This window comes from Monodon monoceros, unplaced genomic scaffold, assembly GCF_005190385.1.
Source record: "Monodon monoceros isolate NGI ecotype Baffin Bay Population unplaced genomic scaffold, NGI_Narwhal_1 Super_Scaffold_7, whole genome shotgun sequence".
In the NCBI taxonomy this organism is placed as follows: domain Eukaryota; kingdom Metazoa; phylum Chordata; class Mammalia; order Artiodactyla; family Monodontidae; genus Monodon; species Monodon monoceros.
In genome coordinates this window covers 96,290,928-96,318,862 of record NW_021703784.1, presented here as the reverse complement: position 1 = coordinate 96,318,862, position 27,935 = coordinate 96,290,928, and the positions used below count along the sequence as shown (strand labels likewise).

General features: G+C 39.1%; 2 protein-coding genes across 3 annotated transcripts in view; both read right to left on the bottom strand.

Moving 5' to 3' along the window:
* Window positions 1–832: 832 nt before the first annotated feature.
* Window positions 833–4,819, bottom strand: CNTF (ciliary neurotrophic factor). Its single transcript, XM_029207531.1, has 2 exons — window positions 4,591–4,819; window positions 833–3,337 (listed from the first exon to the last, which is right to left on the bottom strand). The coding sequence occupies exons 1-2, from the start codon at window positions 4,702–4,704 to the stop codon at window positions 2,849–2,851; spliced, it is 603 nt and encodes a 200-aa protein (XP_029063364.1). The 5' UTR covers window positions 4,705–4,819; the 3' UTR covers window positions 833–2,848.
* A 1,913-nt stretch (window positions 4,820–6,732) lies between these two features.
* The window catches only part of ZFP91 (ZFP91 zinc finger protein), a 30,928-nt gene continuing 9,725 nt past the window's right edge, over window positions 6,733–27,935 (bottom strand). Inside the window, exons 3-11 of one of the 2 annotated variants that reach the window (XM_029207522.1) lie at window positions 18,500–18,709; window positions 18,208–18,244; window positions 17,736–17,837; window positions 16,684–16,818; window positions 15,851–15,901; window positions 15,348–15,426; window positions 13,667–13,781; window positions 11,387–11,486; window positions 6,733–10,805 (exon numbers count right to left, since the gene is read on the bottom strand). In XM_029207522.1, the coding sequence (XP_029063355.1) occupies window positions 10,295–10,805; window positions 11,387–11,486; window positions 13,667–13,781; window positions 15,348–15,426; window positions 15,851–15,901; window positions 16,684–16,818; window positions 17,736–17,837; window positions 18,208–18,244; window positions 18,500–18,709 (1,340 nt within the window). In that variant the 3' untranslated portion in view covers window positions 6,733–10,294. Of the gene's footprint in view, window positions 10,806–11,386; window positions 11,487–13,666; window positions 13,782–15,347; window positions 15,427–15,850; window positions 15,902–16,683; window positions 16,819–17,735; window positions 17,841–18,207; window positions 18,245–18,499; window positions 18,710–27,935 lie in introns of both variants that reach the window. The other variant, XM_029207521.1, reaches the window with a different exon arrangement.

The window sequence follows — 27,935 nt, the reverse complement described above, 5'->3', positions numbered from 1 at the left end:
CTATTTTACTCAATAGGAGAAGTTGCTCAGCTACTTCATGAGGAGTTGAGGATTCACAAACAGAAGTCATTCTAAACAATTTGTCAGGTATGTCTCCCACAAATATTTACTTGTCCTCTCCCTCTCTGACCAGCGGTCACAACAGTGAGTCATCCATTGGGCTTTAATCCACAGCAGCATGAAATAACAGCAATTCCAGGACTATGACCTGACACTTTCCATTTTTATTAAAATTCTCACTTCCCTCAAAACCTGATTGTCTTAAAGTCAATTTTATTCCATGCTTGGACTTCCAGTTTGTGCTAATTTGCAAGTCTTTCCCAAATTATCCTCGTAAATCAATGCATGAAGTATTTATCAACTCTCATACATACAATTCCTTGACAGATTCAGGAGAACTGAATCTCTCCCCATAGAGAGGACTTTTCTGGAGGGAGTGGGACAGAAGGAATCCCCTTTATGAAATAAGAGTTAGGGGATGGGAACTAAATTTATGCCTTTTAAGACCTTATTAATATATAGAGTTATATGTATATGGCCTATTGTCAGTCCCTTATTCAGTTTGCTTCATCCATTTTAGATGAGCATGATGCCAAGTCTACAAACTCAGAGCCACACGTTTATGTCTTTGTTATTATGGCTAAGATCCCACATGCCGCAGAGCAACTAAGGCCGTGCGCCACAACCACTGAATCCCGCGCACCTAGAGCCCGTGCTCCGTGACAAGAGAAGCCAGCGCAATGAGAAGCCCACGCACGGCAACGAAGACACAACACAGCCAAAAATAAAATATAATAAATTTATTTAAAAAGAAAGAAATTTGAGTCACGCCTTTCTTCATTAAATAAAAGAGCCTAAAAGTACTATACAGATAAGTCTAAGCGCTTCACATTAATAAGTATTTTACCAATCAAAATACTGCTCTTAAGCACAAGTAACAATTCAAACAAGGAAAAGCTCGAATGAAATAAGCCTCTATGCATTCACTGCAAAATTTTATACCATTACCAAAATTACAAACAAAACGATAAACTTCTAGTGGTAGTGGACCCAAACGTTTATTATTGCCTCATTTTCTTCTAACCAGGCAACTCTTCTCTATTTCTCCCCTCATGACTTTTCTCTTTGTTTGGTACTCAGCCAACCTCTGAGACACAACTGAACTCCTCCCTCCTCCAGGAAGCGATTTCTGGCCCTCACTGATCTCCTTCAACTCCACACCGCTTAAACCCATCCTACCATTCAGGTCTACCAATAGTATTGATCTCCTGTATGCCTACAACCGTTTCCACAGATGCATCCTGGGGAGCAGCGCCGGACCTCCCCTGTATTGCCACCGTGCCTCACCCAGAGCCCTCTCAGAATATTGACTTCATGGAGTTTTGGACATAAACCCATGTAGGAAAGGACACAAGCTATGGCAGCTAGCCCCCTCTGACTCATGGTCCTTTTAAGAATATAGAAGCCTCAAATACGTGAACCAAACTGATTTGGGCCCCCCACCCAAGACCTTGCGTTTGAATTGATTGGTACCGTGAAATAAATGATACACCTGAGAACTTCTGGATTCCCATTTGCACCACGAGTTCATAGGCCTGACTGTAAATGACCTTTTACATTAATGCCCACATTTACTAGTTGGTGCTTTTCATAACCGTTTCTCTCAAGAACATTAAATGCAGAACCGTGCCCTTTGTTCTGAAGCATGGAGGCTTTGCTCTGTATTGTTTCAGAATCACTGGCATTCCCACTGGGAAAAGAGTGGGCCTCATCCTCTGCTCGTGACTAAGTCCAGAGGCTCTGTCTGGTGAAGGAGTTCTGTGACTTTTTAACCTGAGCGGTATTCTACCCATTGCCCATGAATGCCCGGGTTACAGTGCCTGTATCACTGCACTGCTGATCACAATAAATGTGAGGTAACCTGATAAGCTGTCCCCAACCCCAAACTCAAGAACGTTAGTGGATACTTGAAAGCAAGCTGTATGACTGCACACTCCCAGCTTCCGAAGTTCAAGTCCGGTGGATTGATTTTAAGATCTCCACTGCTCTCTCCTTTGCCAAATATGCGCAACAAATACTGCCTTTAACACTGTCAGGGCACAGTTGGGGGCTGCTTTTTCAGTGCTGGGGACAGATTACATGGATACATTTTCCAACCCTCTGCAGCAAAGAGGGGCAGTGATAGAGGTTCATAATCAGGCCCTTAAAGTGAAGGGCACTAGGCTTTGGAATGAGAAAGATCTGGGTTCAAACTCAGGGTGCCATTTGCTAGATGGGTAACCTTGAACGAGTTATACATTTCTGTGAGCCTGTTTTCTCATCTGCCAAATGGAAATAACACCACCTCCCGCAGCAGGGTTGTGAAAATTATGATATACATAAAACTCCTGACATATTGCTTCAATATAGTAGATACTCAATAAATGTTAGTTACTATTTTTATTATCCAAGAGTTTGAATTGACTAGAGTCCATGATTTTTAATTCACTATTTCAGTCTTCTCAGAAGAGTCATCCAGGACTAAAGTTAAAAGTATATGGGAGGCTGTTAAATGCCTGTAAAGGTTATTTAGTGGGTAGGAAAGATCACAGCACTGAGGTGGAAGGATGTTGTCCCTGCCCCCACTCCCTTATGGCCCCAACACACACACACACACACACACACACACACTCACACATCCCTCCCCCCCCGACTAAACCTGTATGCCCTTTTGTCCATGTCTCCAACCCTAGCTGATGAAAATGCCTGTGGTTTTAAAGGTTTTCAAAACTAAGAATGGGAAAGTGAGGCCTCAGAAAACTATATATATTCCACTAGAGGAGAAAGCAAGTAAGAGAGAGGGGTGACGCTACATTTTCTTGTCCTTAGCAGTATAATGGCTCCCACGTCCTGGGATCCCAGTTTGACAAGATGAAATGACTCGAAGGTCATGGACGGACCTCACTGTCCACTGTGAAAGCTCTTGCAGCACCTTTAGGCCCCAGAGCTTCTTCTCAAAGAGACCACCATCTCCAACAATAAGGGGCATCCCATCAGCCTCACTGGAAGGGATCTTGTGTTCCAGGAGCACCATTAATTCTTCCAGCTGGTAAGCAAAGGCAGCAACTTGGAGGAGAATGGTATGTATTGCTTGATGGAAGTCATCTTCAGCTGGAGTAAAATGCACCCGTTGGTCTTCTAACATTCTGGCCAACATAACATGGAAGGTACGGTAAGCTTGGAGGTTCTCTTGGAGTCGCTCTGCCTCACTAAGCTCGCTCCACCGATCAGTGCTTGCCACTGGCACACCACGCACAGAGTCCAGGTTTACGTTCTCGTTCAGACCTTGGTGCTTCACCTGGTCAAGGATACAGAAAAACTTCACATCTTCTGTAATCACTCCACCAGTCTCACTTAATCTCTAAATCTCATATAAAATCTTATTCACTTCCCTGGTCAAGGATCCAAATTGTAAAGAAAATAGAGGGTCTAGATGAGGAACTCTTCATTTGGGAACCTTGACTGACTTTAGGAGGAAGCTATCCTCCCAGAAATTATCCACACTGCTTTGACTACCTGTTCATTTCTCTTGGGAGAATGTGCAGCTTTCACTAGGTTCCAAAGGTTGAAAACCACCCACTGACTGGTCTAGAATAATTTTTCCTTCCCACTTGACACTCCCTCCTGGCAACTGGAGTATTATAATCATACTGGAGTTTAAGTATTTTAAATATACCTGAAGACGCTAGCCACACCTAAGCTCTAAAATATAGGCATCGTAGAATTTTTCTAACAGTCTCTCCATTGCTCACTGTCAATGGTGAGGACAATCGTTTATTAGAGGAGTCAATGGCAATTATTTTTTAAAAAATTGGTATTTCAAAGAATCTGATTTCTGACTGCTGGAGTTTTATGAAGATAAACCAGTTCTCAGAGAGCCTAAATTCAGAACTCTCCACGGGGGCCTGGAGTGTTTCCACGGCAGGCCTTAGATGAAGACCGAGGGGGATCTTCCTCTATCAGAAAACCTGAGATCCATGGTTAGCTCCCTAAGAATCGGACACTTCCCCAGGTCCCCAGTGATTCTTCTACGAGACTTTTTTGATAGTGTAGGTGACCTTTCTATTTAGACGCAGGAACACTTTTGATTGTATAGGGTGGCTAATAATGTAATAGGAGAAACTGGTTGGTTTATACTGTTCTTCTCCCAATCCTATAAACCTAACTCCATCTTTCGTTTCTAAGCTCAAAAAATCAGAACAATGTACATGAAGAACCCAAGCTTAGAGGCCTCATGGTTCATCTATTCTGGCAGAATTCAGACAGGTAATGAAATTAGGAACAGCCTCCAGGACATAAAGCCAATTCTACATAGAACCCCATGTATATTTTCTTATTCAAGGAACAACATGTCTCCTGAATAGCCTAGAGAAAGTAAGGTCGTATGACTTTCCTTAAGGGAAGGGGCCATGTCAAATGACAGGTGCCCAATATATAAATGACTATATGATTAGGGCTTTTGTAACTGATAATGGGGCTGGAACATGATGGTAAAGGGCTGGATCAGAAGAGATGAAGTGAAAATAGACGACAGCAAAATAGGCAACTTACATAAGATTCCATAAGAGCAGCCAGGTCTGAACGGATCTTCCTTGCTAGCCAGACAGAGCGGCTACAGAGGTCCCGGCGGCGAGGGGTCAGCGGTGAATGCTCTGTGAAAGCCATCCCCTAACTCAACTGTCCCGGGAAACAAGTGAGCTGGGTTTGTTTCTGTCTATACTGGTCCAAATAAGAAATGCAACTCTCGGGCTAAATCCACTGGGCATTTCCCTACTAATGGAATTCGGCACCCACCCCCCCTGCCTGACTCAGAGGTGGCAGCAAATTCCTGGCTGTGGATTTCTGCGCCTGTGGAATCAAAGGCCCCTTTTCACTCAGCTTTCTGTCCTGCAGCGTCTGCCTCCAACTCTCTCCTCCACTCAGGGCCTAGTGTACTTGTTTTCATGTCATTGTTTTGCTTTTGCACTTGACAAGGTCATTATCACACTGATCCTCATGACACCCCTGCCTGATGGAATCTATTTATATACACTTATAATCAGTTCATTTTACTATCACCCTCTCTGTGCTCCCCATGTCCTTTTCTTTCTTGGCCTGGTAAATTATTCAATAATATTAAGTTATTATTATTGATATAGCTGCCATTCATTAAGCATCTACCCTAGGCCAGACACTGCTAACAGCTTTAAAGCCTTTATTTGATCTTTAGAATAATTCTACAAGATAAGTTTCCTCATTTTACATAAGAAATGGAGGCTTAAAGAAATTAAATAATGTGCACAAAATCTAATAACTAGGTTCAAAATTTAAATATAGGCTTTTGATTCTATAACTGTTCCTCCCACTGAGTTTCCAATATCATTCTCTAGGTAGTTCATATTTTGTTCCAAGACACAAAGTTTACATGAAATAGATCCTGTAAAACTACAGCATTTTTTCATTCCCATCCTTTTGCTGAGTATTTAAATTTACACTTGATTAAAAATCAGTTAAGGAAGCATCTGTAATCTCAATCATGGTGCCTTCCTTGTAGCTATAGGATGAGGAAGGTACTGTTTTAGGCCTGTTCTCTTCCAAAGGACAGGAAACACCCAACCCTGACTTGGTAACATTTCTGAGGCAGTCTCACTTAAGTGACAACATGCTTTTCTTTTTCTTCCTTAGCCCAGTCATACCACATTGCTTCTTAACAAAATAAGAGAATGAGCTGGACTGTGAAATGAAGGCAGAGTTTAAAAGCACTTGGAGAGTTGTTGTTCTATTGCATTTAACTCTGTAGGTTAGAGGATGACGCCAATTGGGTAAGAGTTACAAGTTTCACCCCCAAATGAATCAGTTTTCACTATTTTGTATCATGGACATTACCTCTAAATTGAAACACATGCCTTCTCAGGGGGAAATTTCCATACATAAACAATAATTGAGAGGGCTTCCCTGGTGGCACAGTGGTTGAGAGGCCGCCTGCCGATGCAGGGGACACGGGTTCGTGCCCTGGTCCGGGAAGATCCCACATGCCGCGGAGCGGCTGGGCCCGTGAGCCATGGCCACTGAGCCTGCGCGTCCAGAGCCTGTGCACCGCAACGGGAGAGGCCACAACGGTGAGAGGCCCGCGTACCGTAAAAAAAAAAAAAAAAAAGCAATAATCGAGGGACATAGGGGAGAAAGAAATGAGGCTGGGGTGGCTGTCACAGTAGGCTTTTTAAGAAGGTAGGAGGATTCTACTTTTTTTTGTTTTTTAAACTTTGTATGGACATTGAGTTTTGTGAAGAAGCACTGATATTAAATGCTATCAGGGTTTTGTCATTATCAGAGCAAAATTAACCCCACAGCTTCTTTAACGTTCTCTTTACTAAAGAATCCACCTTTCCTAAGGTTGAAACATGGAAAGGATTTCCAACTTTGTCAAATGATCATAGGATCATATGGCATCTCAGCATTAGAAATCAAGAACTGAACTAAGTCAAAAGTTAACTACCTGATTCTCAACAAGAGCAAACAACAGTATCCGCCACATAAAACCTGCTCTGAGGGCACTTGTTTTTCTTATTTGGCAGCATCACTTATTTCACCCCAGGATAACTGCAACTCAGTACAACCAAGGAAGACCAGTTGCTTCCATGAAGACAACTTTTATTTTTCTTCTTTACATATTTATTTTGGATATGCCTTACCTAGATTAAGAGAAAACAAGGATTTGAAAAGCAGAGTATCCCTTTTATTATAATTTCTTTTTACATAACCTTTTCAACCTAGATTCAGGTAACTACTTGTCTCTCCCACCAAAGGAGAAGGGTCCTGCATATTACAACAGGCAAAAAAGGCTTCTAGGAAATAAAATATTTTAAACTGATTCATTACAATTTTTCAGTTTTCTTGAGTACACTGGAAAGTGGGAAAAAGACAGGAGGGAAAAATGGTGCTTCAAACAGCCAGACTGTAATAACCTTAGTTAGGTTTAGTACACTCTTTATATTTTTTTCTCCAAACAGGTTCTAAGGAAGTTCAAGTGCTCTATGTGAATGCTTTTCCATACCTCAATGTATCTATTTTTACTCCCAGTAATCTTGGCCAATGTTTATCTAAATTCTCTGAAGCATATTAAGTCTCAATTTTACAAAATAACCCTGGGCAACCACAAACAAGGGGAAAGATGTATTTCTACAAGACGTATTTCTATATCTTGTAGAAATAATATTTGTATTAAGTACATTTTCAGAATTTAGAATCGCTAATTCAAGATGGAGAATATGCTGTGGAAAGAGTTATTAAAAAGGTAGCAGAATTTGATTAACAGTAGGAAATGTTGGGCTTCCCTGGTGGCGCAGTGGTTGAGAGTCCGCCTGCCAATGCAGGGGACACGGGTTCGTGCCCCGGTCCGGGAGGACCCCGCATGCCGCGGAGCGGCTGGGCCCGTGAGCCATGGCCGCTGAGCCTGCGCGTCTGGAGCCTGTGCTCCGCAACGGGAGAGGGCACAACAGTGAGAGGGTTGCGTATCGCAAAAAAAAAAAAAAAGAGTAGGAAATGTAGAATTTTAAGATTAAGAGTTCCTTAGAAGGACAATGAAGTAAACGTATGAGGAGCAGAATGGAAAAGGGAAAAGAATCTAGTATAAGATAGTTTACTTTAACCAACTCTTTACTTTGCTAGCACCCCTTTTCTCAAAAGGAAAAAATCTTAAGTCCGTGAAAAATATTTTAAAATTTATCGCAAACTGCTGTAATAATTTATTGAAGCAAATTACAGGCAAATGAAGATGAGTAGAAAACGGAGGAAGTTTCTGAGAACTAACTGGCTGCTTTTGGTGGGGAGGAGTGTGACACGGGGAAGGATATATTTTCCCTCTATCTCATAAAGTTTTGTTTTTTTTTTAAATGCAGTTTGCTTTTGTGTAGGTGGCTAAAACATCTGATGACTAACAACTGCAAATGTAATTTATGGAGACAAAGGATAAGATAAATGTGACGAAGACAAAAAGTAAAGTGGGGTATAGATACTAGCTAGTGAAACAGTACAAAATGGACTTAATACGGGAGTGGAACAACTTTGTTTTAGATCTATCCAGTCAATCTTATAATATTTTCAAATTTACTCAACATACCAAAGTCATCTCCAAATCCTTACTGTGGGCAGGAAAGCATACTCTATATCCCTTCTAACCTTATTCCATTCTCTACCCTCACACTGAAGGGGATGGCAAATCTGCAACACTGAAAAGAAACAACAGTACATTTAAGACTGCTCACTGTAGGTGTTTCACTCCCTATTCCCTGGCATCCCAACCACTGACACTAGGTGGGTGTAATTACAAGTAAGCCTCTTTCAGAGATGACGTTTTGTTACCCTTCTTTTTGGGGAAAAAAAAAAATCAAAAGAGAAAACTGATAAACTTTGTAGTTTTAGTGTTTGTGAAAAACAAGCCGTTCCTTATTTTGTTCTCAGCAAAACTTCATTCTTTCCAACAGCCATCATACATTTCTGACAAACAATGAATAGGGCAAGCCTTTAATTCCAGTTTCTGAGGTACGTAGGAGAGACTGCCCTTCTAATTCTCTAAAAATGGGCCAAAATATGTTTTTGGTCTTCTGGAAGTTATGAAGTTGTACAAAACTGTCTTTCCCATGGACAGTAAGTAATCCACCCCATGAAAATCCCTACCTCGAGGGAAATGATAATTCCTACAATTTCAGGTGAAAACCAAAGCATTATACAGATTAACTTTGTTGAAGGCTTTCTTCTTCTGAAATGTTATTAAAAGGGAAACAAAACAGAGCAATTTTCTTTTACTTACAACTGTATGACTCAGACTATTCCTTCACTGATGGCAGTGTCCTTCACTAATTGGGAGCTGGAATCAACCAATGATAAAGCAAAGCAAAGCCAAAGCCAAAGCCAAAGCCAAAGCCAAAGCCAAAGCCAAAGCCAAAGCAAGCAAGGGGCCAGAGCTGGGATAACAGGGAGGTCTGTATAAAGAAATGATGGGGACAAAAAAGAAAATTAACAAATTCACAAGAGAAAACCTTTTATCTATAATTCAGACCCTGAACAACCTTCCTGACCCCCTCAAAATTCCTAAATCTCGATGCTCTAAAAACTCAGACCACTAATTACCACAAACCTAACATCCTTCCCTAAAGAGGTTTCCGGAAAAGCACTAGGCTACTGTAGTGATTTTGTTAGTGCTGAGGACCAGCTTTCTTTAAAGGCCACTAGAGAGCTATGATTTTAGAGGCTGGCTGTGCTTCTTCAACCCTATATCTTGCCTTCTACAAGTACCTCTTATGCAAAGGACCCCATTTCAGAATAATCTAATCTCTCCCAGCCCCACAAAATATAGCAACAAAGACAAAAAAAAGAGAAATCAGACTTTGTTAATAAATAAGGAATCTCAGGTTCCACAACACAAAAACACACATGTTCAAAGTGCAAATTTCTGCCACTAGTCTGGGACTTTTCTCACTGTTATAGAACCCTGTCTTATGGTCAGAGAGACCATGTAGACAGTAGCTCCCTCCCTGTTGGGAGCCTGCTTGCAAAGCAAGTGAGCACCACTGAGAACCTTATGGAGGTGTTGGGAGGGGGACTGAGGAAGGTGGTGAGGTGAAGAGGCAGGAGGTGGTCCCCATGTATCCTTCCTTTCCTAAACCCAGGGGGAATAGAGGGAAAGGGGGTGAGAGATGTGTGCTGTTTTAACAGCTCACCCTGCTAAGGGGCCCTAAAGTGCCAAGTCAAGCTGCCAGCCTCCAGAGATTAGAAGTATATGATACTTTGAAGATAAATGTGCTGCAGGGGATAGAAGCCAGAACCATAGGGAAGCAGTAAAGGAGGAGAAGGGGTTTAGAGAATATTAATATATTATTAAGAGTTAAAAGCTGACCCAGAGCACATCAGAGTTACAGGCTGACAAGGGGATCTGCTGATAAGCAGGAAGTCTGCCTGGCTGGAACTGAGTACAAGAATAACCGTTACTTTAAGAGCTGCGGCTGCTTTTTCTTTGTCTAGCTTTCTGGTAAAGGCAACATCAATTTTATAAAGGGGACAACAGAGGGAGAAGAGGGGATGTGTGTGTGTGTGTGCGCGCGCGCGCGTGTGTGTGCGCGTGTGTGTGCACACGTGTGCTGTGATCCACAATGGAAAGAGCAGGCCCTTCAGTTATTTTACTAGATTTTAAATGCTTTAAATTTTTTTTTTTTTTTGTCCTTTTTGTCTTTTAAATACAAAGTCTTAGCTGTCCCAGTGCCCAAAGTCTTCCCTTCCTCTAAGGTCCAGTAGAGTCTGAATCTTCAATCAGAACCTCTGTGGTAGCACCGAGTATATCCGAGTTCATGACCAGCCCTTCAGTGCCCCCACTGCTGCCACTTCCCACAAAGATCTTCCCATCAGCCATCAGGCTCACCCGTTCTGTCCCACTACAATATGACTTTGACATCCCTTCAGCTTCTAGCAGAAGGCACTCTCCAGAGGTGGAGTTTCCCAAGGGCTCAGGAAGAAGAGGAAGACCCTGACCGTCTGCAGGTTGTGTCAGGGACTCTGGATTAGTGCCCAAGATATCCGTGCTGGTGATGAGGGCGCCTGCATTGGCAGCCAGAGCTTCGGCAATCAGCACCTCAGGGTGGCTTTTTGCTTTGTGAGCCACTACGCTGTCCTTCTTCTCAAATTTTTTGCCACAGATATTGCAAGAAAACTGGTAGAAGGAGTCTGCATCGTGCTTCTTCATGTGCCAATTAAGGGATGCCTTTTGCCGACAAGTGAATCCACAGATCTCGCATCTAAGGAGAGTGAAAAACGAAATAGCTGATCAAATAGAGAAATAAAGAGACCTCTCATTTAGCGTCAGGGTGAGAATTTAGAGGTTACATTTATAAGCAACAGTCAGTAATATATACTTCTTGTGAAAGATTAGGAAAAGTTAATAGATAGAAAACTAATCTGATTTTTTCCCCTTTCTGTTTGTTTGAAAAAGAGGAAAACAAAAGAAAAACATGACTAAGTAGCTCCCCTAATCAATACCCACTCTTTTTTTTTTTTTTTGCGGTACGCGGGCCTCTCACTGTCGTGGCCTCTCCCGTTGCGGAGCACAGGCTCCGGACGCGCAGGCTCAGCGGCCATGGCTCACGGGCCCCGCCGCTCCGCAGCACGTGGGATCTTCCGGGACTGGGACACAAATCCGTGTCCCCCGCATCGGCAGGCGGCCTCTCAACCACTGCGCCACCAGGGAAGCCCAATACCCACTCTTTAATTTGGTAGAAGTAAAATAGCAGTGCCGGCTGAAATGTCTGTAAAGGGTCTAACCCTCAAGTGGGGTATATGCACTGAGACCCCAGATGTTCACCAGTAAACAAGTACTCACTGTAATGGCTTCTCGCCAGTGTGAATCATCCGGTGCACTGCCAGATTGTGGGAACTCTTGAAGGCTCGAGCACAGTATTCACAGATATAATCTCGTTGATCTAAGAAGAAAAATAACGTGGTTACTTAGTGTTCCATTTAGAGTCCCTCTTAAGCATTTTTCCTAGCTTACGACAAGTAAGCAGGTGATCAGGCGGGTGAATTTAGGGGACAAGCAATACTGTTTTTAATGTATAAGCACTTTGGATAAACAAAACTTATAATAATATCATTTTTATCTCTTCTTAGTCCATTCATTCAGTAGCATACGAACCTATTTTAAAAAACAAAAATAAAAAACACAGCTAGACAGAAATATGAGAACTGGAATCCTAATCTCAATTTTACCAGTAATCCAGACCCTGGATAAATTGGTTAGCAAGTAAACAACTACATTTTACATAGCTTTTATTCTTAAAACAGCTTTTTTCACAGACTGTGAAAGCTGAATGCTTACATATAAAGAATCTAGCGTTCAACAACAACAAAAGAAGTTGGCATTCCCTAAAGAAAAGTGACCCAAATATAAAGTGCTACTCATATCTTCTATTTCAGATTTTTTTAAAAAGTTACCCAAGATAAACAATTTAAACTTCTCTCAAAAATTCTATGGGGCAAAGGAACACTGGACTTAATTTCTTATCAACTGGTTGGGGAGAAAGTGGACAAACAGATGCTCAACATACATTTGTTGAATAAATGGCCACTACCCATTTTCTATGCCTTTCACTTAAAAATTACTAGAAATAGTCACAGTAAAAACACAAGGATAAGTCAAAAGGCAAACAGTATCCAATTTAATCTTACATTCTATCCCAAACAGTTCTAAAACCAAGTGTGGGAGAAGAGTCAAGTTTTTCTCAAACTTGAATGTACTGAGGACTCACCTGGGGATCTTATTAGATGCAGACGCTGATTCAGTTGGTCTAAGGCAAGTCCTGAGATTCTCCATCTCTTAATGGAGCTAAAGTCTGGTCTATGTTCTACATGATGAGTGGTAGGGTCTAAAAATGCATACTTCTAACTCAGGGACAATTTCTTAGTATCTCTCAGGTCTTGTCCACTTTTCCAGCTCCACAGTCGCATGACAAACCCATGTGGGGCATTCTACTTGCTTAAATAAATTGTATTTTCAAAGGGAGCCAGTAAACACTAATTTGGAAAAGGAAAACTCTCTAACACTGACATCATAAAACTGTATCAACCAAATGTAAATATCTAGAATGGACTGAATTTCTAAAACACTGTTTGTCATAGTAGGCTTGTAATATTTAACTAAAACTGTCTAAACTGGTTGTCAGAAATTACTTTTCTATAGAATAAAACAGTGTAACAGGGAGAAGGAGTGGAGAAATGGCAGCTTCTATCAAGAAACAGTGGAGACAGCATACTCTCTGAAGAAACATAGTGTAATGCAAAGACAGTAGACTTTGGAGTGACTAAGACCTGAGTTTAAATTGCGGTGCTATCAGGTGCCGGCCCTGTGCAGCAAACAGCACTTTATAGGTTATCTCATTTCATCCTTGTAATAACTCAGTGTTATTGGTAACATTATTAGCTTTATTTTACAAATGAGGAAAAGTGAGAAGAAATTAAGTAACGTTCCTAAGTCACACATTTAGTAAATGATGGAAAGGGTATATATATGACACTGACCATATGACCTTGTGCAAGAGACATGAAATCTCTGCTACTGGAATTCCTAGTCTTACCCTCCAAGGATTATTAAGAATATCAAGTGTCTGGCATATGCTCAATTACCACTAATACCCAGCCTAATTTGTTCCTATTAGCTACACTGCACTGAGACTGTCAAGCGGATAAAAATGAATGATGTCTGAATCCATTCTATAACATGAATTACAAAGACATTCAGTTTCTCTTTTTGAGTCAATAGCTCCTCCTCCAACAGGAGGTTACATGTGAATTTAGTAGCTAGCCTTTACGATTCCAATAGGAGCAGAAGTCGAGAGCTCCTCGGTAGGTAACGTGAACGATGAGCAGCCCTCCTTCCCGTTTCAGCTTTCTCCACATACTCCTCATTTTCAGTCCAGGTAGTTACTACGAGTATCTATTTACCTGAGACAGAATTAGAAAACCCCGGTTCTGCTAAAACTAGCTGTGTGACCACAGGCAAGTTACCTAACGTTGCTCAGCCTCTGGTTTCTTAGCTGTAAAACAAACTTGGTGATGTTGAATCAGTGACTTTAGCTACTTGATAAACATTTTATTTAAGAAATACCTGTATGATGTTTGGCATGTCGTAGAAGTTGCTTCTGGAGCCTGAAGAGTCGCCCACAGGAGGGATGGGGACATACGTATTTCTTCTTCAGCAAATGCTGGTATTTAATGTGGTGCTAAAACAGTAAAAGAAAGTGAAGGGGGATAAAAAGTAAGGATTCCAGAAAGCTTAGCTTAGCTCATTCCTTTGCTAAGTCAAAAGTGCTGAAGGAAAACCAAATACTCTGTATATGAACAGGAAGCAGTATAATAAAATGATTACGAACACAGGCTACAGAAACAGATAGATGGTGATTCCAGTCTAGGTCTGTCATTCACTAGTGGCATGATCTTAGAATAGAATACTTCCAGATGGACGTATTATATGGAGGTAATGATAACTGTGTTGTAGTGTTGTTGTGGGAATACAGAGATCATATATTGTACGGTGCTTAGTGCAGCAAACAGTACATGACAAAAGAAGCGTAGCTATCATTATTATAGTAGAACCAGAATCAGAAAGTAAGGCCTTAGTCTATGTTATACTTGCTGCTAAATAAAGATCAAACACTTCTTAAGCTTTAGTAATTATTATTTCACCTTCATGTTTTCTGCCAGACCTAAATACAAGCTGTATCTTTACTCATTAAAAAAAATCTGGGACTTCCCTGGTGGCGCGGTGGTTAAGAATCCGCCTGCCAATGCAGGGGACACGGGTTCGAGTTCTGGTCCGGGAAGATCCCACATGCCGTGGAGCAACTAAGCCCATGCACCACAACTACTGAGCCTGTGCTCTAGAGCCCGTGAGCCACAACTACTGAAGCCCGAATGCCTAGAGCCCGTGCTCCGCAACAAGAGAAGCCACCGCCATGAGAAGCCCGCGCACCGCAACAAAGAGTAGCCCCTGCTCACCACAACTAGAGAAAACTCACACGCAGCAACGAAGACCCAAAGCAGCCAAAAATAAATAAAATAAAATAAAAAATAAATTTTTAAAAACATGCAGAATGCACAGCAATTTATATAAAATTATTTTAAAAAACCCTGCTCACGGGCTTCCCTGGTGGCGCAGTGGTTGAGAGTCCGCCTGCCGAAGCAGGGGGCGCGGGTTCGTGCCCCGGTCCAGGAGGATCCCACGTGCCGTGGAGCGGCTGCGCCCGTGAGCCATGGCCGCTGGGCCTGCGCGTCCGGAGCCCGTGCTCCGCAGCGGGAGAGGCCACAGCGGTGAGAGGCCCACGTACCGCAAAAAAAAACACAAAAAACAAAAAAACCCTGCTCACTTAAAAAAAAACACCTAAAAACTAAAAATTTTATAATTTATTCTAAATAGGATTCAAAAAGTCATTGGTTTTAGTTGCTAATTTTATTCTTTAAAAATACACATTAAAATAAAATCTGTTCCACTGTGTCTTGGTGTGTTGTTATGCAATCATTTCTTGTATCAGGAGTATTTACACCATGAACACTGGAATATTCCAAGATCCCAAGGAAATATTTAAGCTCAGGTTCTAAATCACTTAAAAACAACAACAACAACAGAAACTCAACTGAAGTAATTTGATGTTTACAAAAAGATTTTCCTTGACATTACACATTTAATGATAAAGCCTACACAAGTCCACAAATTGTAAACTCTCATGAAGTATGAGAACTAGAAATGGAACGTAACCTGCAAGGCTACCTTATTTAACAACTTCACTGACCTGCAAATAGCGAGGGTGAGCAAGAACAGTTCCACATCCTTCCATCTCACAACGGACATACTGGATTGGAGGCTTTTTTCTATTAGCAATATGTAGGAGAAAAATTAGCAACAGAAAAGAGGCAGTCTGCACAGTGGCCAAACTGCACTATAGGGAATAGGTATTTTACAGTATGAAGAATTAAAATCTCTAAGTTTATAGCCTGCACAGAATTTATGTTAGAAGTAACCAGAAATTGCCAAATGTTTAGAGTTTTTAAAAAAGAGCACAAAACAAACTAGTAACTCCCCAAAAGGCAAAGAAGTGTTAAAATTTTTAGAAACTTTAAGATCCTGCAATGGAAATAAAAACATAGTAACTCTGCATCAAGGACACTAATGAAGTTGCTTTTGTGAAATTTTTAACTAGCCATTCCCACAGGATAATTATGAGGGCTGAACATGTGAGTGAAGTGCCCACCACCAGAAAGAAGGCACAACACAGCAGGAGTATAAATTACTCACCTCCTTTTGGGTAATCGTGGACTTTTGTCATCTTTTCGCCTTCTTCCCCTCCTATAATTAAAGAGCAGAGTAACTGTCCACATATTCCAGATTGAAGCTTATATAGTAAAGGAGAGCTGAGGACATACCCTCAAGACCAAAGAGCAGGTGGCAGAAACAAAGGATAACCCAGAATACATAAAGCCAAAGACATATCTGGCGAACCAAACAAAGATTTCACTCTGAAGCAATTTCACTTACAAATAAGTCTGCACCACAAGTTAAAATATATACCTTTCATAAACTACACATTTCTATGGAAGATTTGGATAAACCTCAAGGTTACTACTTGAAGACTTGTTTCAGTGAGAAGTCTATCACTTATATTTAATCAATTTAAAAAGTAGAATAAACAAGTCTATTATCTAAAAACCCTAAGAACATAAACTAGACTCTCCTTGCAATAGAGACAAAAGCCTAGACACTTAAAAAAGCTATTTCTGCGACAGGAAATAATTGCTAGCCAAAAGTTTTCACCTGATCAAGGTTATTACATCATTTGCTTTATTTGCCCCTCTTCTGAGGATCCATATTTGCCATACTCTTCTTGCTACCTCTACCTCCTCGGCATCCCTAGAGCTATTATTGTCCTACCCACTCAACTGAATGTCTCTTAAGTATTGCTTTGAATTAAACTTTTGAAGCTTTTGAGCAGAGTCTTTCCAATGAAATTGTCAGCTGCTTGAGACAGCAATATGTATATGTCAATATCATTCCTCACACTCCTACCCTTTTTCCACTAGTGGCTTGAAAATCTGTTAAATTTCCATTTTTAGTAGGAATTGCCTACTCACTTCCTAGGAGGCTCCTCATCTTCTCTAATTTCATTCTCTTCTTCTTTCACCTCTACCTCTACTTCCACTTTTATTTCTTTCTTCTCTTTCTCTTCTTTCACCTTCCCCGATTTTCTCCGTGGCTTTGGGGTTTCCCTGAAAATACAAATACATTTCAATACTGGTATCCAGCAAAGGACCCTTTCAAGGACAACTGTGACAAAAGGGTAAAGCCAGGAGTGATCAATGATTTATTATAAAATTATGCTCCTCAGGCTTCCCTGGTGGCGCAGTGGTTAAGAATCGCCTGCCAATTCTGGTCCGGGAAGATCCCACATGCTGCGGAGCAACTAAGCCCGCGCGCTGCAACTACTGAAGCCCACACGCCTACAGCCCATGCTCCGCAACAAGAGAAGCCACCGCAATGAGAAGCCCGTGCACCGTAACGAAGAGTAGCCCCTGCTTGCCACAACTAGAGAAAGCCCGCTCACCACAACTAGAGAAAGCCCGCTCGCCACAACTAGAGAAAGCCCACACACAGCAATGAAGACCCAAGGCAACCAAAAATAAATAAAATAAATTTAAAAAAGAGAATATGTTCATAATATATAAAATGAATAAACGCAAAATTAAAAAAATTAAAATAAAATTATGCTCCTCAGTCCATGAAATGTGGTTTCCAGCCAGCTATTCCTCATATGTACATCATACATATATTTAGAGCCTATGAGACAACCCGCCCCCTCCAAAAGCTAACAATGCCTTAGAATCAAATCTCACTATAGCTGTAAAGAGAAACAAAAGCAAAAAATTCTAAGTATTCAGGCAATTCATGATACCTTAAGATAAAACAGGCAGACACCATAATAATCTGAATATGATCAAAACAAAGTTCTATAAATGGAAGAGAGGGCTGTATGAGGGAGTAATAAGATAATGTTAGATTCGCAAAACAAGTGCATAATTAATTATTTAAAATTAAGTCCATATCCATTAGTTTGGCAACAAGGTGAAATAAAAGCATGCAACAATGCTCTCCTAACTTATTTTTCACTGACAAATCTGAGACATACCTTTCTAAGTGGGGTTTGTAGGTCTCATCCCTTGGATCATCTTTGAATGGTATTTCTTCTTCACTGATCAACATCTCGTCTTCCTCCTCTTCCTCCTCATCACTGCTAAAAAGAAGCAGAGGTTAGAAATTCCAGCTGTATGAATTTTATCTGACTTGATTTTATTCAGTAATTTATTTACAGGTAGCTGAAGATTTACAGTAAGTTATCTAGGATTTTCATGCTTATGGTGTAGTTGGACTGCAATCTAGCTGCTTATCCTAAAGAATAATAATTGAAACAAAAAATACATAAATCCTAGACATGCTATCACTTCATTAAATAAAGGCAAGGCAATGATGGCTCAGTGACACTAAGAGTTAAAAAACAATTGACAATTATTTCAAGTAGAAAACAACTTGAGTCATGTGATATGACTGACTGTGTTCTACATCCCCAAGGGCTTAAATAAGAAATATGAAAAGTTTCTTACCTAATGCCACCTGGAGACTGACGCTCTTCTGCAACATCTAGAAAAAGTCCAAAACAAAACTTTATCTATGTAGGTATAGATATTTTCTCTCTGCAGCCAAGAGACTCAAACCAAATTACTGCCTAGGGTAATTATACAAAAGGAGAATTATCTGCAAAATGTCAAAAAGGAATCCTTCCTATAACACCACACTTACCCCTGAAAGTTAAGCTGTTCTGGTAAATGTTCAACATTATGTTTAAAATCAACAGGCAACTGGTTATTAAATAACCATACTCTATATTCACTGTACCATAATCAAGCTGATCTGTATTTGGTTCTGACTTGCAGATGAGTTGCAATGAACCAGTCTTGGACCTAGAGCTTCGGGTGTTCTCTGTGTCACGATGCCGAGAGGCAGATGTCCTGCTACTGCTACGCCAGCCCCGGCTAGGCTTAGTTGCAGCAACGGAAACTTCCTGAGGGACGGTAGAACCTTCTTCCTCTTTCTCTTCCTTGGGATCTAAATGAAAACATACATCATTCTTTTAAAGTTTATAGTTAACCAATAACAATCTCTGTATATCTACTCTTATAGTCAATGGAAAGATGATAAATGTTTTTTTTTCTCCCCTCCCCGGGGGGGAACCTCAGAATTTTACTGATATAATAGAAACAACAAGATGAGAGTAAAATTTGATAAAACTAAATTGAGTGAGTGGTCCCAAAAAATGACCAGATCTACTATAAGAAAGAAGCACACGTCTAGATGATTTAATAATCAAACAATGCTTCAAGTAAGTACTGAAGAGGAATTCCATAAAGAGGAATTCCATGGTAGGAATGCCTTCCCTTGATTCTATTCAATAATTTTACTTAGTATATTAAAAGTGAGCCTATATTGACCATGGAAGATCCTTTTAATAATCTCAGAATGGTAGTCCTTTCTAAGAATAGCACAGAATTTAGGTCTTAAGACTGATACATCTGACTATATAAACATAAAATTTTCTGCATGGCAAATTCCTCTATAAGCAAAGTCTAACAGCCCAACAGAAAAATGGCAACTCAGTAAAAACATATGGTTTTCAGATATATGAACAAACAAAAACAATGACAACAAAGCTCAATCCACTCATAACAAGAGAAACTCAAATGAAAGTCATATTGCTGTAGTATTGTTCCCCTAGCATATTGGCAATGATCCAAATGTTTGTATTGGCAAGGCTGTAGGAAAATAGGAGCTCTTAATAGAGGTAACAGTGTGAACACCAGCAAAACCTTTCTATAAAGGACAATCTGGCAACATCTATCAAAATTATAAGTACATATACCTATTCACGTTCATTTCAACTACTAGGAATTTATCCTACAAAACTATAGTCACACTTATAAAACCCACATCCATAAAGTGTCCAAATATTATATATATGTGTGTATAGCCGCGGTATAAATAAATAAATCTATGTATATCTATATATCACAACAACACTTCTGGACAGATTTCAAGAAGTTGAGATAAATACTGGTCACCTTCCAGGGGAAGGTCCAAAAATACTTCCAGTAATTCCACCTCAAAGTATCTACCTTAGGAAAATGAACTAGCACATGGAGGTTCACTATAACATGTTTATAATAGCCAAAATATGGAAACAACCTAACTCTCCACATTAAGGAGCCACTGTTTATTAAATAAACCATGATATATCACCAAGATAGAATAAAACATATGGAGGTATCTGTAAAGAATGACATGGAATTACTGGCAAAAATGTTGTTAAATGGAAAAAATAAAACTTCATACACACACACATATAGTATGGTAATTTTTTTTGCTTAACCTTTAAAAAAATGATCTGAAAAACTATAGTTTCCTCCACTGTGGAACAAGGTGGTGACTGGGGGATATTTCAGCTTTAACTACACTGTTTGAAAGTTTTATGAGAACATATTAAGGTAATGAAATAACATTCATTTGAAATGCAGATATGAATAGCAGTGGGAACTTTAAAAAAAACGGACATAATTGTTAAATCAGATATACGTTTCCTTTGATTTCCCTTTCACCATTAAAATGTCTTTCTTACCTTTCTACTATCTGAGCTACTTCAAGTATCAAAATAATAATAATAAAAAGTTTACAGTTGAAAATATCTTAAAGATTAACTAGTCTAAGTACAGTTCAATGAATTTTCCCCTTAAAGTAACTGGAATGCCAATGAAGACAACTTGTTCAAGATCACAAAGTTATCTAAGCAGACTTGGATTTTAAAATCCTGTCTTGAGACTAGTAATCAAGGACTTCTACATGTAGGTCATGGCTTCTTTTAAGAAAATTTCTCCAAAGGGAGCAATTCAATACCCTCCATAAAGTACTGAACATTAAATAATGAAGAGAAAATTATTTCTTTTACTCAACCCAGCTACGCTAATTTGGACTTTAAACCTATTCCATAACTTCCTATACTCAATAAAGCTCTTTTATACTTCACGATGAAAGGATTGTATGCCTACATCTTCTCATACTGTGGATATTATCCACTGGACAAATAACAGCAATTTGATGAGAACTGCTTATCCTTATAAAGCATAATAGCCTATTTTATTGAATAACATACCCATTCCATAAAACTCCATAGTTTAAAAAAAAAGCATTGTCAGAGAGTGACATCAGCAAAAATGTCCCTTTTCAGAAACACACACACACACCACACACCTGCCAGAATCAACTTTGTAAGAACTCTGGGATATAGTCATAGGTTTACAGCAACCAAGTAAACACTGAAGCAAGAAAAAAGTTAAACAAGCCACGTAAGGAAATCTCTGTCAAATCACACGTTGGGCACAAGCTTAACCAGAGCCTTTAGAGAGACCACACAAGATAAAGAATATGATTTTTTAAAATATGGTCAAACAGCTAAAGGAAATCACTGACAAAGAACTAAAGGAAGTCAGGAGAATGATGTCTCAACAAATAGAAAAGTGCCAACAAAACGACAGTAATTATAAAAAGGAACGAAACAGAAATTCTAGGGCTGAAAAGTATAATATCTGCAATCATTAAACAGCAGATTTGAGAAAGGAGACAAATCAGCAAACTTTGAGACAGGTCACAACTGAGAGCATCTCGTCTGAAGAATAGAAAGAAAAGAATGAAGAAAAATTAACAGAGACTAAGAGACCTGTGGGGGACCATTAAGCAAATCAACATACAGAGTCCCAGAAGGAGAGCAGAGAATGGAACAGAAAGAATACTTAGAGAAATAAAGGATAAAAATGCCCCCAAATCTAAAAAAAGACACAAATCTACACAGACAAGAAACTCAACATCCTCCTTCCAAGTAATGTTACATTCACAGGTACTCAACATCTTTTGGGGGGAAACAAACTGATAGCAAGTGGCTCCATCAATATCAGACAAAACAGACTTCAAGCCAAAAAACTGTTCTAAGAGTCAAAGAAGGACACTGTATATTAATAAAAGAGTCAATCAATCAAGAAGATACAAGAATTATAAACCTATACATACCTAACATATGAAGCAAAAAATGACAGAATTGAAGGGAGCAATAGGTATTACTAAGATAACTTTGAAACTTCAATATCTTACTTTCAGTAATGAATAAAATGACTACTCAGAAATTCAAATAGGAAATAAGAGGACCTGAGCAACACTATTAAAACAAAATTAAACCTAAGAGATATATAATACTTCACCCCAAAACAACAGAATACACCATTTTCCCAAGTACACACAGAAGATTCTCCAGAGTAGACCATATATTAAGCCACTCAAGTAATTTAAAAAGATTGAGGGACTTCCCTGACACCGCGCTTCCACTGCAGGGGGCAAGGGTTCAATCTCTGGTCAGGGAACTAAGATCCTGCCTGCCATGGGGTGTGGCCAACCACCACCACCACAACCACAAAACAAAAGAACAACATATCATAAAACATGGGCTGCAGAAAAAGCAGTGTTCTGAGGGAAATTTATAGACATCAATGGCTACATTAAAATAAAAAAAAAAATCACATGTCTAATCAATAACCTAACTTCACACCTTAAAGAAAAAGGGGGCAGAAAGGAGCAAACCAACCCAAAGCTAGCAAAACGAAGGAAATAAAGAGTAGAGCAGAGATATCTAAGAAAATAGCAGACCAACAGAGAAAAATCAATGAAACCAAAAGTTAGTTCTTTGAAAAGATCAACAAAATTGACAAACCTTTAGCTAGACGGAGGGGAAAAAAAGAGGAGGCTCAAATTACCAAAAATCTGAACACACTTCTAAGAAGTGAAGACACTGAATTAGTAATCAGAAACCTCCCAGTGAAAGAAAAGGCCAGGAGGAACCACTTCCCAACTCATTCTGTAAGGCCAGCATAACTCTGATACCAAAGCCAGACAAAGACATCACAAGAAAACTACAGACCAGTATTCCTGCAAACCAAATCCAGCACATATTAAGACTATGCAGCACATTAAAACTACGATCAAGTGGGATGCATCCCAGGATTATGAGAGCAGTTCAACACCCAAAAATCAACTGATGTAATATACCACATTAATAGAATGAAGGAAAAAAGAACCCACACGATCATCTCAATTGATTCAGAAAAAGCATTTAACAAAATCAACAAACTTTCAAGATAAGAATGCACAATAAACTAGGAATAGACTAGAACTTCCTCAACCTGATAAAAGGCATTTATCAAACCCCTAGAGCTAATAAACTCACTGGCAAAAGACTGAAAACTCTTTCCCTAAGATCAGAAACAAAATAAGGATGCCCTTTCCCTCCACTTCTATTTAACACTGTACTGGAAGTTCCAGTCAGAGCATTAGGCAAGAGAGAAAAAAGGCACATAAATAGGAGGAGGAAGTAAAACTCCTCTATTTGCAAATGAAATGACCTTATTTCTAACGAATCTGCAAAAAACCCCCCAAACTATTAAAGGTAATACACAAATTTAGCAAAGTTGCAGAATACAAGATAAACAGACAAAAATTACTTTAACTATACCAGCAATGAGCAATCCAAAAAGGGAGTTAAGAAAATGATTCCATTTACAATTCAATCAAAAAGAAAAAAACTACTTAAATATTGCTGAAATGGCAATATTCCCCAAATAGATCTACAGATTGAATACAGTCCCTATCAAAATCTCAGCTTCCTTTTTTGCAGAAATTGAAAATGTGATCCTAAAATTCATATGAAAATGCAAGGCGCCTAGACTAGCCGAAACAATCTTAAAAGTGAATTGGAGGACTCACTTTGTCCAATCTCAAAAGTTACTACAAAGCTACAGTAATCAATCAGTACTACAGTGTGGGACTGGCATAAGGATGGACATAAAGACCAATGGAACTGTACTGAGAGTCCAGATATAAACCCATACATCTATGGTCAAATAATTTTCGACGTGGTTGCCAAGACCATTAACGGGGAAAGAATAGCTTCTTCAACAAATGGATATCCACATGCAAAGAATGAAGCTGGACCCTTACCTTATACTATACACAAAAATTAACTCAAAATGGATCAAAGACCTAATTGTAAGAGCTAACACTAAGTAACTCTTAGAAATGAAGAAAATCTACGGAATGGAAAAAAATATTTGCAGGTCATATATCTAGAGTCTAATATCCAGAATATAAAAAACTCTCAATTTAACAACAAAAGACAAACCATCCAATTAAAAAATGGGCAAAGGAATTGAACAGTTATTTCTCCGAAGAAGATATACAAATGGCCAAAAGTCACACAAAAAGATGCTCAATGTAAGTCATTAGTGAAATGCAAATCAAAACAATGAGATTACCACTTCATACACACTAGGATGGCTACAATAATAATTTTAAAAATGAGAAATAACAAGTGTAGGAGAGAATGTGGAGAAATTGGAACTCTTGTACATTGCTGGTGGGAATGTAAAATGGTGCAGCCACTGCGGAAAATATCTGGCAGTTCCTCAAAAAAAATAAACATAGAATTACCATACTACCTGGCAATTCCACTCCTGGGTATATACCCCTAAAGGTGAAAACAGGTATTCAAACAAATACTTGTGCATGGATGTTCCTAACAGTACAATCCACAAATGTGGAAACAAGCGAGCTGTCTGTCAAACAATGAATGGATAAACAAAATGCAGTATATCCACACAATGGAATGTTACTCATAAAAAAAGGAATGCAGTACCTTTGGGACTGACATATACACATTGCTATATTTAAAACAGATAACCAACAAGGACCTACTGTATAGCACAGGGAACTCTGCTCAACATTCTGTAATAACCTAAATGGGAAAAGAATTTGAAAAAGAATAGATACATGTATATGTATAACTGAATCACTTTGCTGTATGCCTGAAATTTAACACAACATTGTTAATAAACTATACTCCAATATACAAAAATAAAAAATAAAATAGATTGTTTTTAAAATTCATAAAAAAAAAGGAATGAAGTACCAATAGGTACTAATACATGCCACAACACAGGTGAACCTTGAAAATATTATGCTATAGGACAAAAATCAGACATGAAAGTCACATATTGTACAATTACATGTACATGAAATCTTCAGAATAGAGGTAAATTCAGAGTAATGTTTTAAGGTAACTAAGGTAAAAGCAAATTAATGTTCGTTAGAGGCTAGAAATGGGGGTGGGGTGGGAAATGGCTACCTTTAATGGGTATAGGGTCTTCTTTGGTGGGGATAGAGGTGATGGTGGCACAATACTATAAAAATGTACTAAATGTCACTGAATTCTATGCTTTAAAATGGTTAATTTTGTTACATGAATTTCACCTTAAAAAGAAAATACAAAGGGAAAAAAAGGAGCACTTCAGGTTCTCAGAGTAGAAACTGACAACAGAGGATAACCCACACATTAGGATAATCATGACAAGATAGAAAAGAACCAAGTTCTGTCTGTGTGATGCTTCAAAGACAATTTGTATTTGTTTCTCATAACAGTAGGTGACTTTGAAGAGGCTCCTTGATACATAAGTGATAAGGAGAGAAAAGAGCCACAGTAGCCCAGGTGAAGGAAGACACCAGGCAAGCCACTGCAGGCACAGTGAATACAACCACGTTCTGGAAAGAGAAAGAAGGGACAAATCAAGAGTGGTTGATGCTATGAATTGAGATAAAAAGATACTGGTACTACTGGCAGGAATGTTTCTCCCAATTCTTCTAGGTACCAAAAGATGAAACATAAATTTCCTCAATCCTTGAGCAACCAATAATCCTTTCAAAACAACCTAACATCAAATTCCAAAAGGTGACAGCCATTTCATCATGACAAAATAGTTCAAGTCTTAAGGTTTATCCTAACATGACCTGGTCCTCCTTCAGATTGCCTCATTTTCCTAACTGAGGCTTAGAGAAATTAAATGACTTACCCAAGATTATAGAGCTAACATTGATTTGGGGTAAATAGGGAATAGTTGGTTGATAGGCTGGAAGAAACCAGAGTAAGAGTCTCATCTCTATTTATTTAAATATTTACGTTTCTTTTGGGAAACTAACAAACCTTAAATACTTGTTAAGTGCCTAATATTTTTTCCCTTTTTCTAAACTTAGTCCTCATAATCCTGCCAAGTAATTATTATTTTTATAGATGAGGAAAGCAAGTAACTGACTTTCCCAAGCTCACATATTAAATCGTGGAGCTGAGATTTGAACTCAGGTATATCTACGTCCAAAGTCTATATTCTTTCTACTATACCACACCTAATCATTAAAAGAGGAATGGGAACATGCCAGTCCAAGAGCTTAATTCAGATTTGGTTCATTTCCACCCAGCCTTAGGTTCAGAGCCAAAAGAGAAGCTCATTTATGTAAGATACTGACCTAAAAGACCACAAGAAGAATTACTTCAAGGAAGTGAATTCTTAATCTAAAACTGCATGTTTAGAACATTCACAGTATCACTACTCACAGTAGCTAGCTAAAAAGTGGATCAACTGATGAACAGATAGATCAAATGGAGTATTTCCACGCAAAGGAATGAAAATATTTATACATGCTACAACATGGATTAACCTCAAAAATCTTATGCTAAGTGAAAGAAGCCAGACTCAAACCTCACATATTGTATGTACAAGTTTATATATAAGATGTCAGAAAAGGCAAATCTATATAGACTGAATTACACACTTAAAAATGTGTGAATTTTAAGGTACGTAAATTATGCCTCAATAAATATTAATAAAATATGCACTGCAGCACTAGTCATAAAGGCCAGTAACTGAAAACTACCCAAATGCCCTTCAGTAGTAAAATGGATAAATTGTGATACATTCCCCCACAATGGAACACTACGTAGCAATGAAAATAAACAATCTATAACAAATACAACATAGAGGAATGTCACATACAGTGAGCAAAAGAGGCCCTACAAAAAGAGAACATAATGTATTATTCCATTTATATAAAATTCAAAAACCTGCACAACTAGTTTGTGCTGTTCAAAGTCAGAATGGTGGTTACACATAGGAGTGGTTGATCATGTTGTTTCTTGAGCTGGGTAATGGTTACATGACTGGACTTGCCTTGTGAATATTCATGAAGCAGTACACTTCCAATAAGTGTACCTTTGTATACGTACGGTATGTCTTGAGCAGCCAATCAATCAGTAAATAAAATCACCTGTAATTGGGGGGACACCTGAGAAATATCAAATGTCCTTCAATCAAGTAATAGTTAAATAAACACAGAACATACATGTGTAGTAGTCATGGTTGGATGCCCACCAAGTATCTAATTCATCTCTTCCTCTCTCCTTAAAGAATCAAATCCGCTATTAAAAAGAGGGTAAGCTAATGGTTTTGAAGCTGTAGTTTGCAACCTCCTTTGGGTCCCCAATACCCTTTCAAGAAGTTTTCAAGGTCAAAATTCTTCACAAAAAAACCTGTTGGGATTTTGTTTTTGTTTTTTTTTTTTTGGCGGTACACGGGCCTCTCACTGCCGTGGCCTCTCCCATCGCGGAGCACGGGCTCCAGACGCGCAGGCTCGTCGGCCACAGCTCACAGGCCCAGCCGCTCCGCGGCATGCGGGATCCTCCTGGACCAGGGCACGAACCCGCGTCCCCTGCATCGGCAGGCGGACCCCCAACCACTGCGCCACCAGGGAAGCCCAAACCTGTTGGGATTTTGACTTGGATTATACTGCATTTATAGATCGATATGAGGAGAAATAACATCTTAACAATACTGAATCTTCAAATTCATGAACAAGGCACATCACTCCATTTATTTAGGTTTTTAATTTCACTCAGCAATGTTTTATACTTTTCAGTGTATAGGTATACTTCACATCTTTTATCAGATTTATCCCTAAGTGTTTCGTATTTTTGATACTATTGTAAAAGATATTTTAAAAATTTTATAATTTCAATGTTTTGCTGCTAATACACAGAAATACAATTGATTTTTGTATGTTGATCTTATATCCTGTGGGGTGACTTCAAGAGGCCTTGCAGCTTTTGGACCATTGACCTGAGCCTACCATGACATGAAAATGTCTGAACTGAAAGGCCACCGAGGAGAGGGACAACTGAGAAATAACAAATTTTTGTATTTTAAACCACTAAGTTTTTGAATGGCTTGTTATACAACAATGCATAAGAGTTTAGAGAGTCACAGTAAAGAAAATGGGGTTTAGAAATTTTCAAAGAGGTAAAGTTACAGAATCAGTCAATAAGAAGGTAGGATGTAAGTTGGGAGTTCAGGATCAAAGA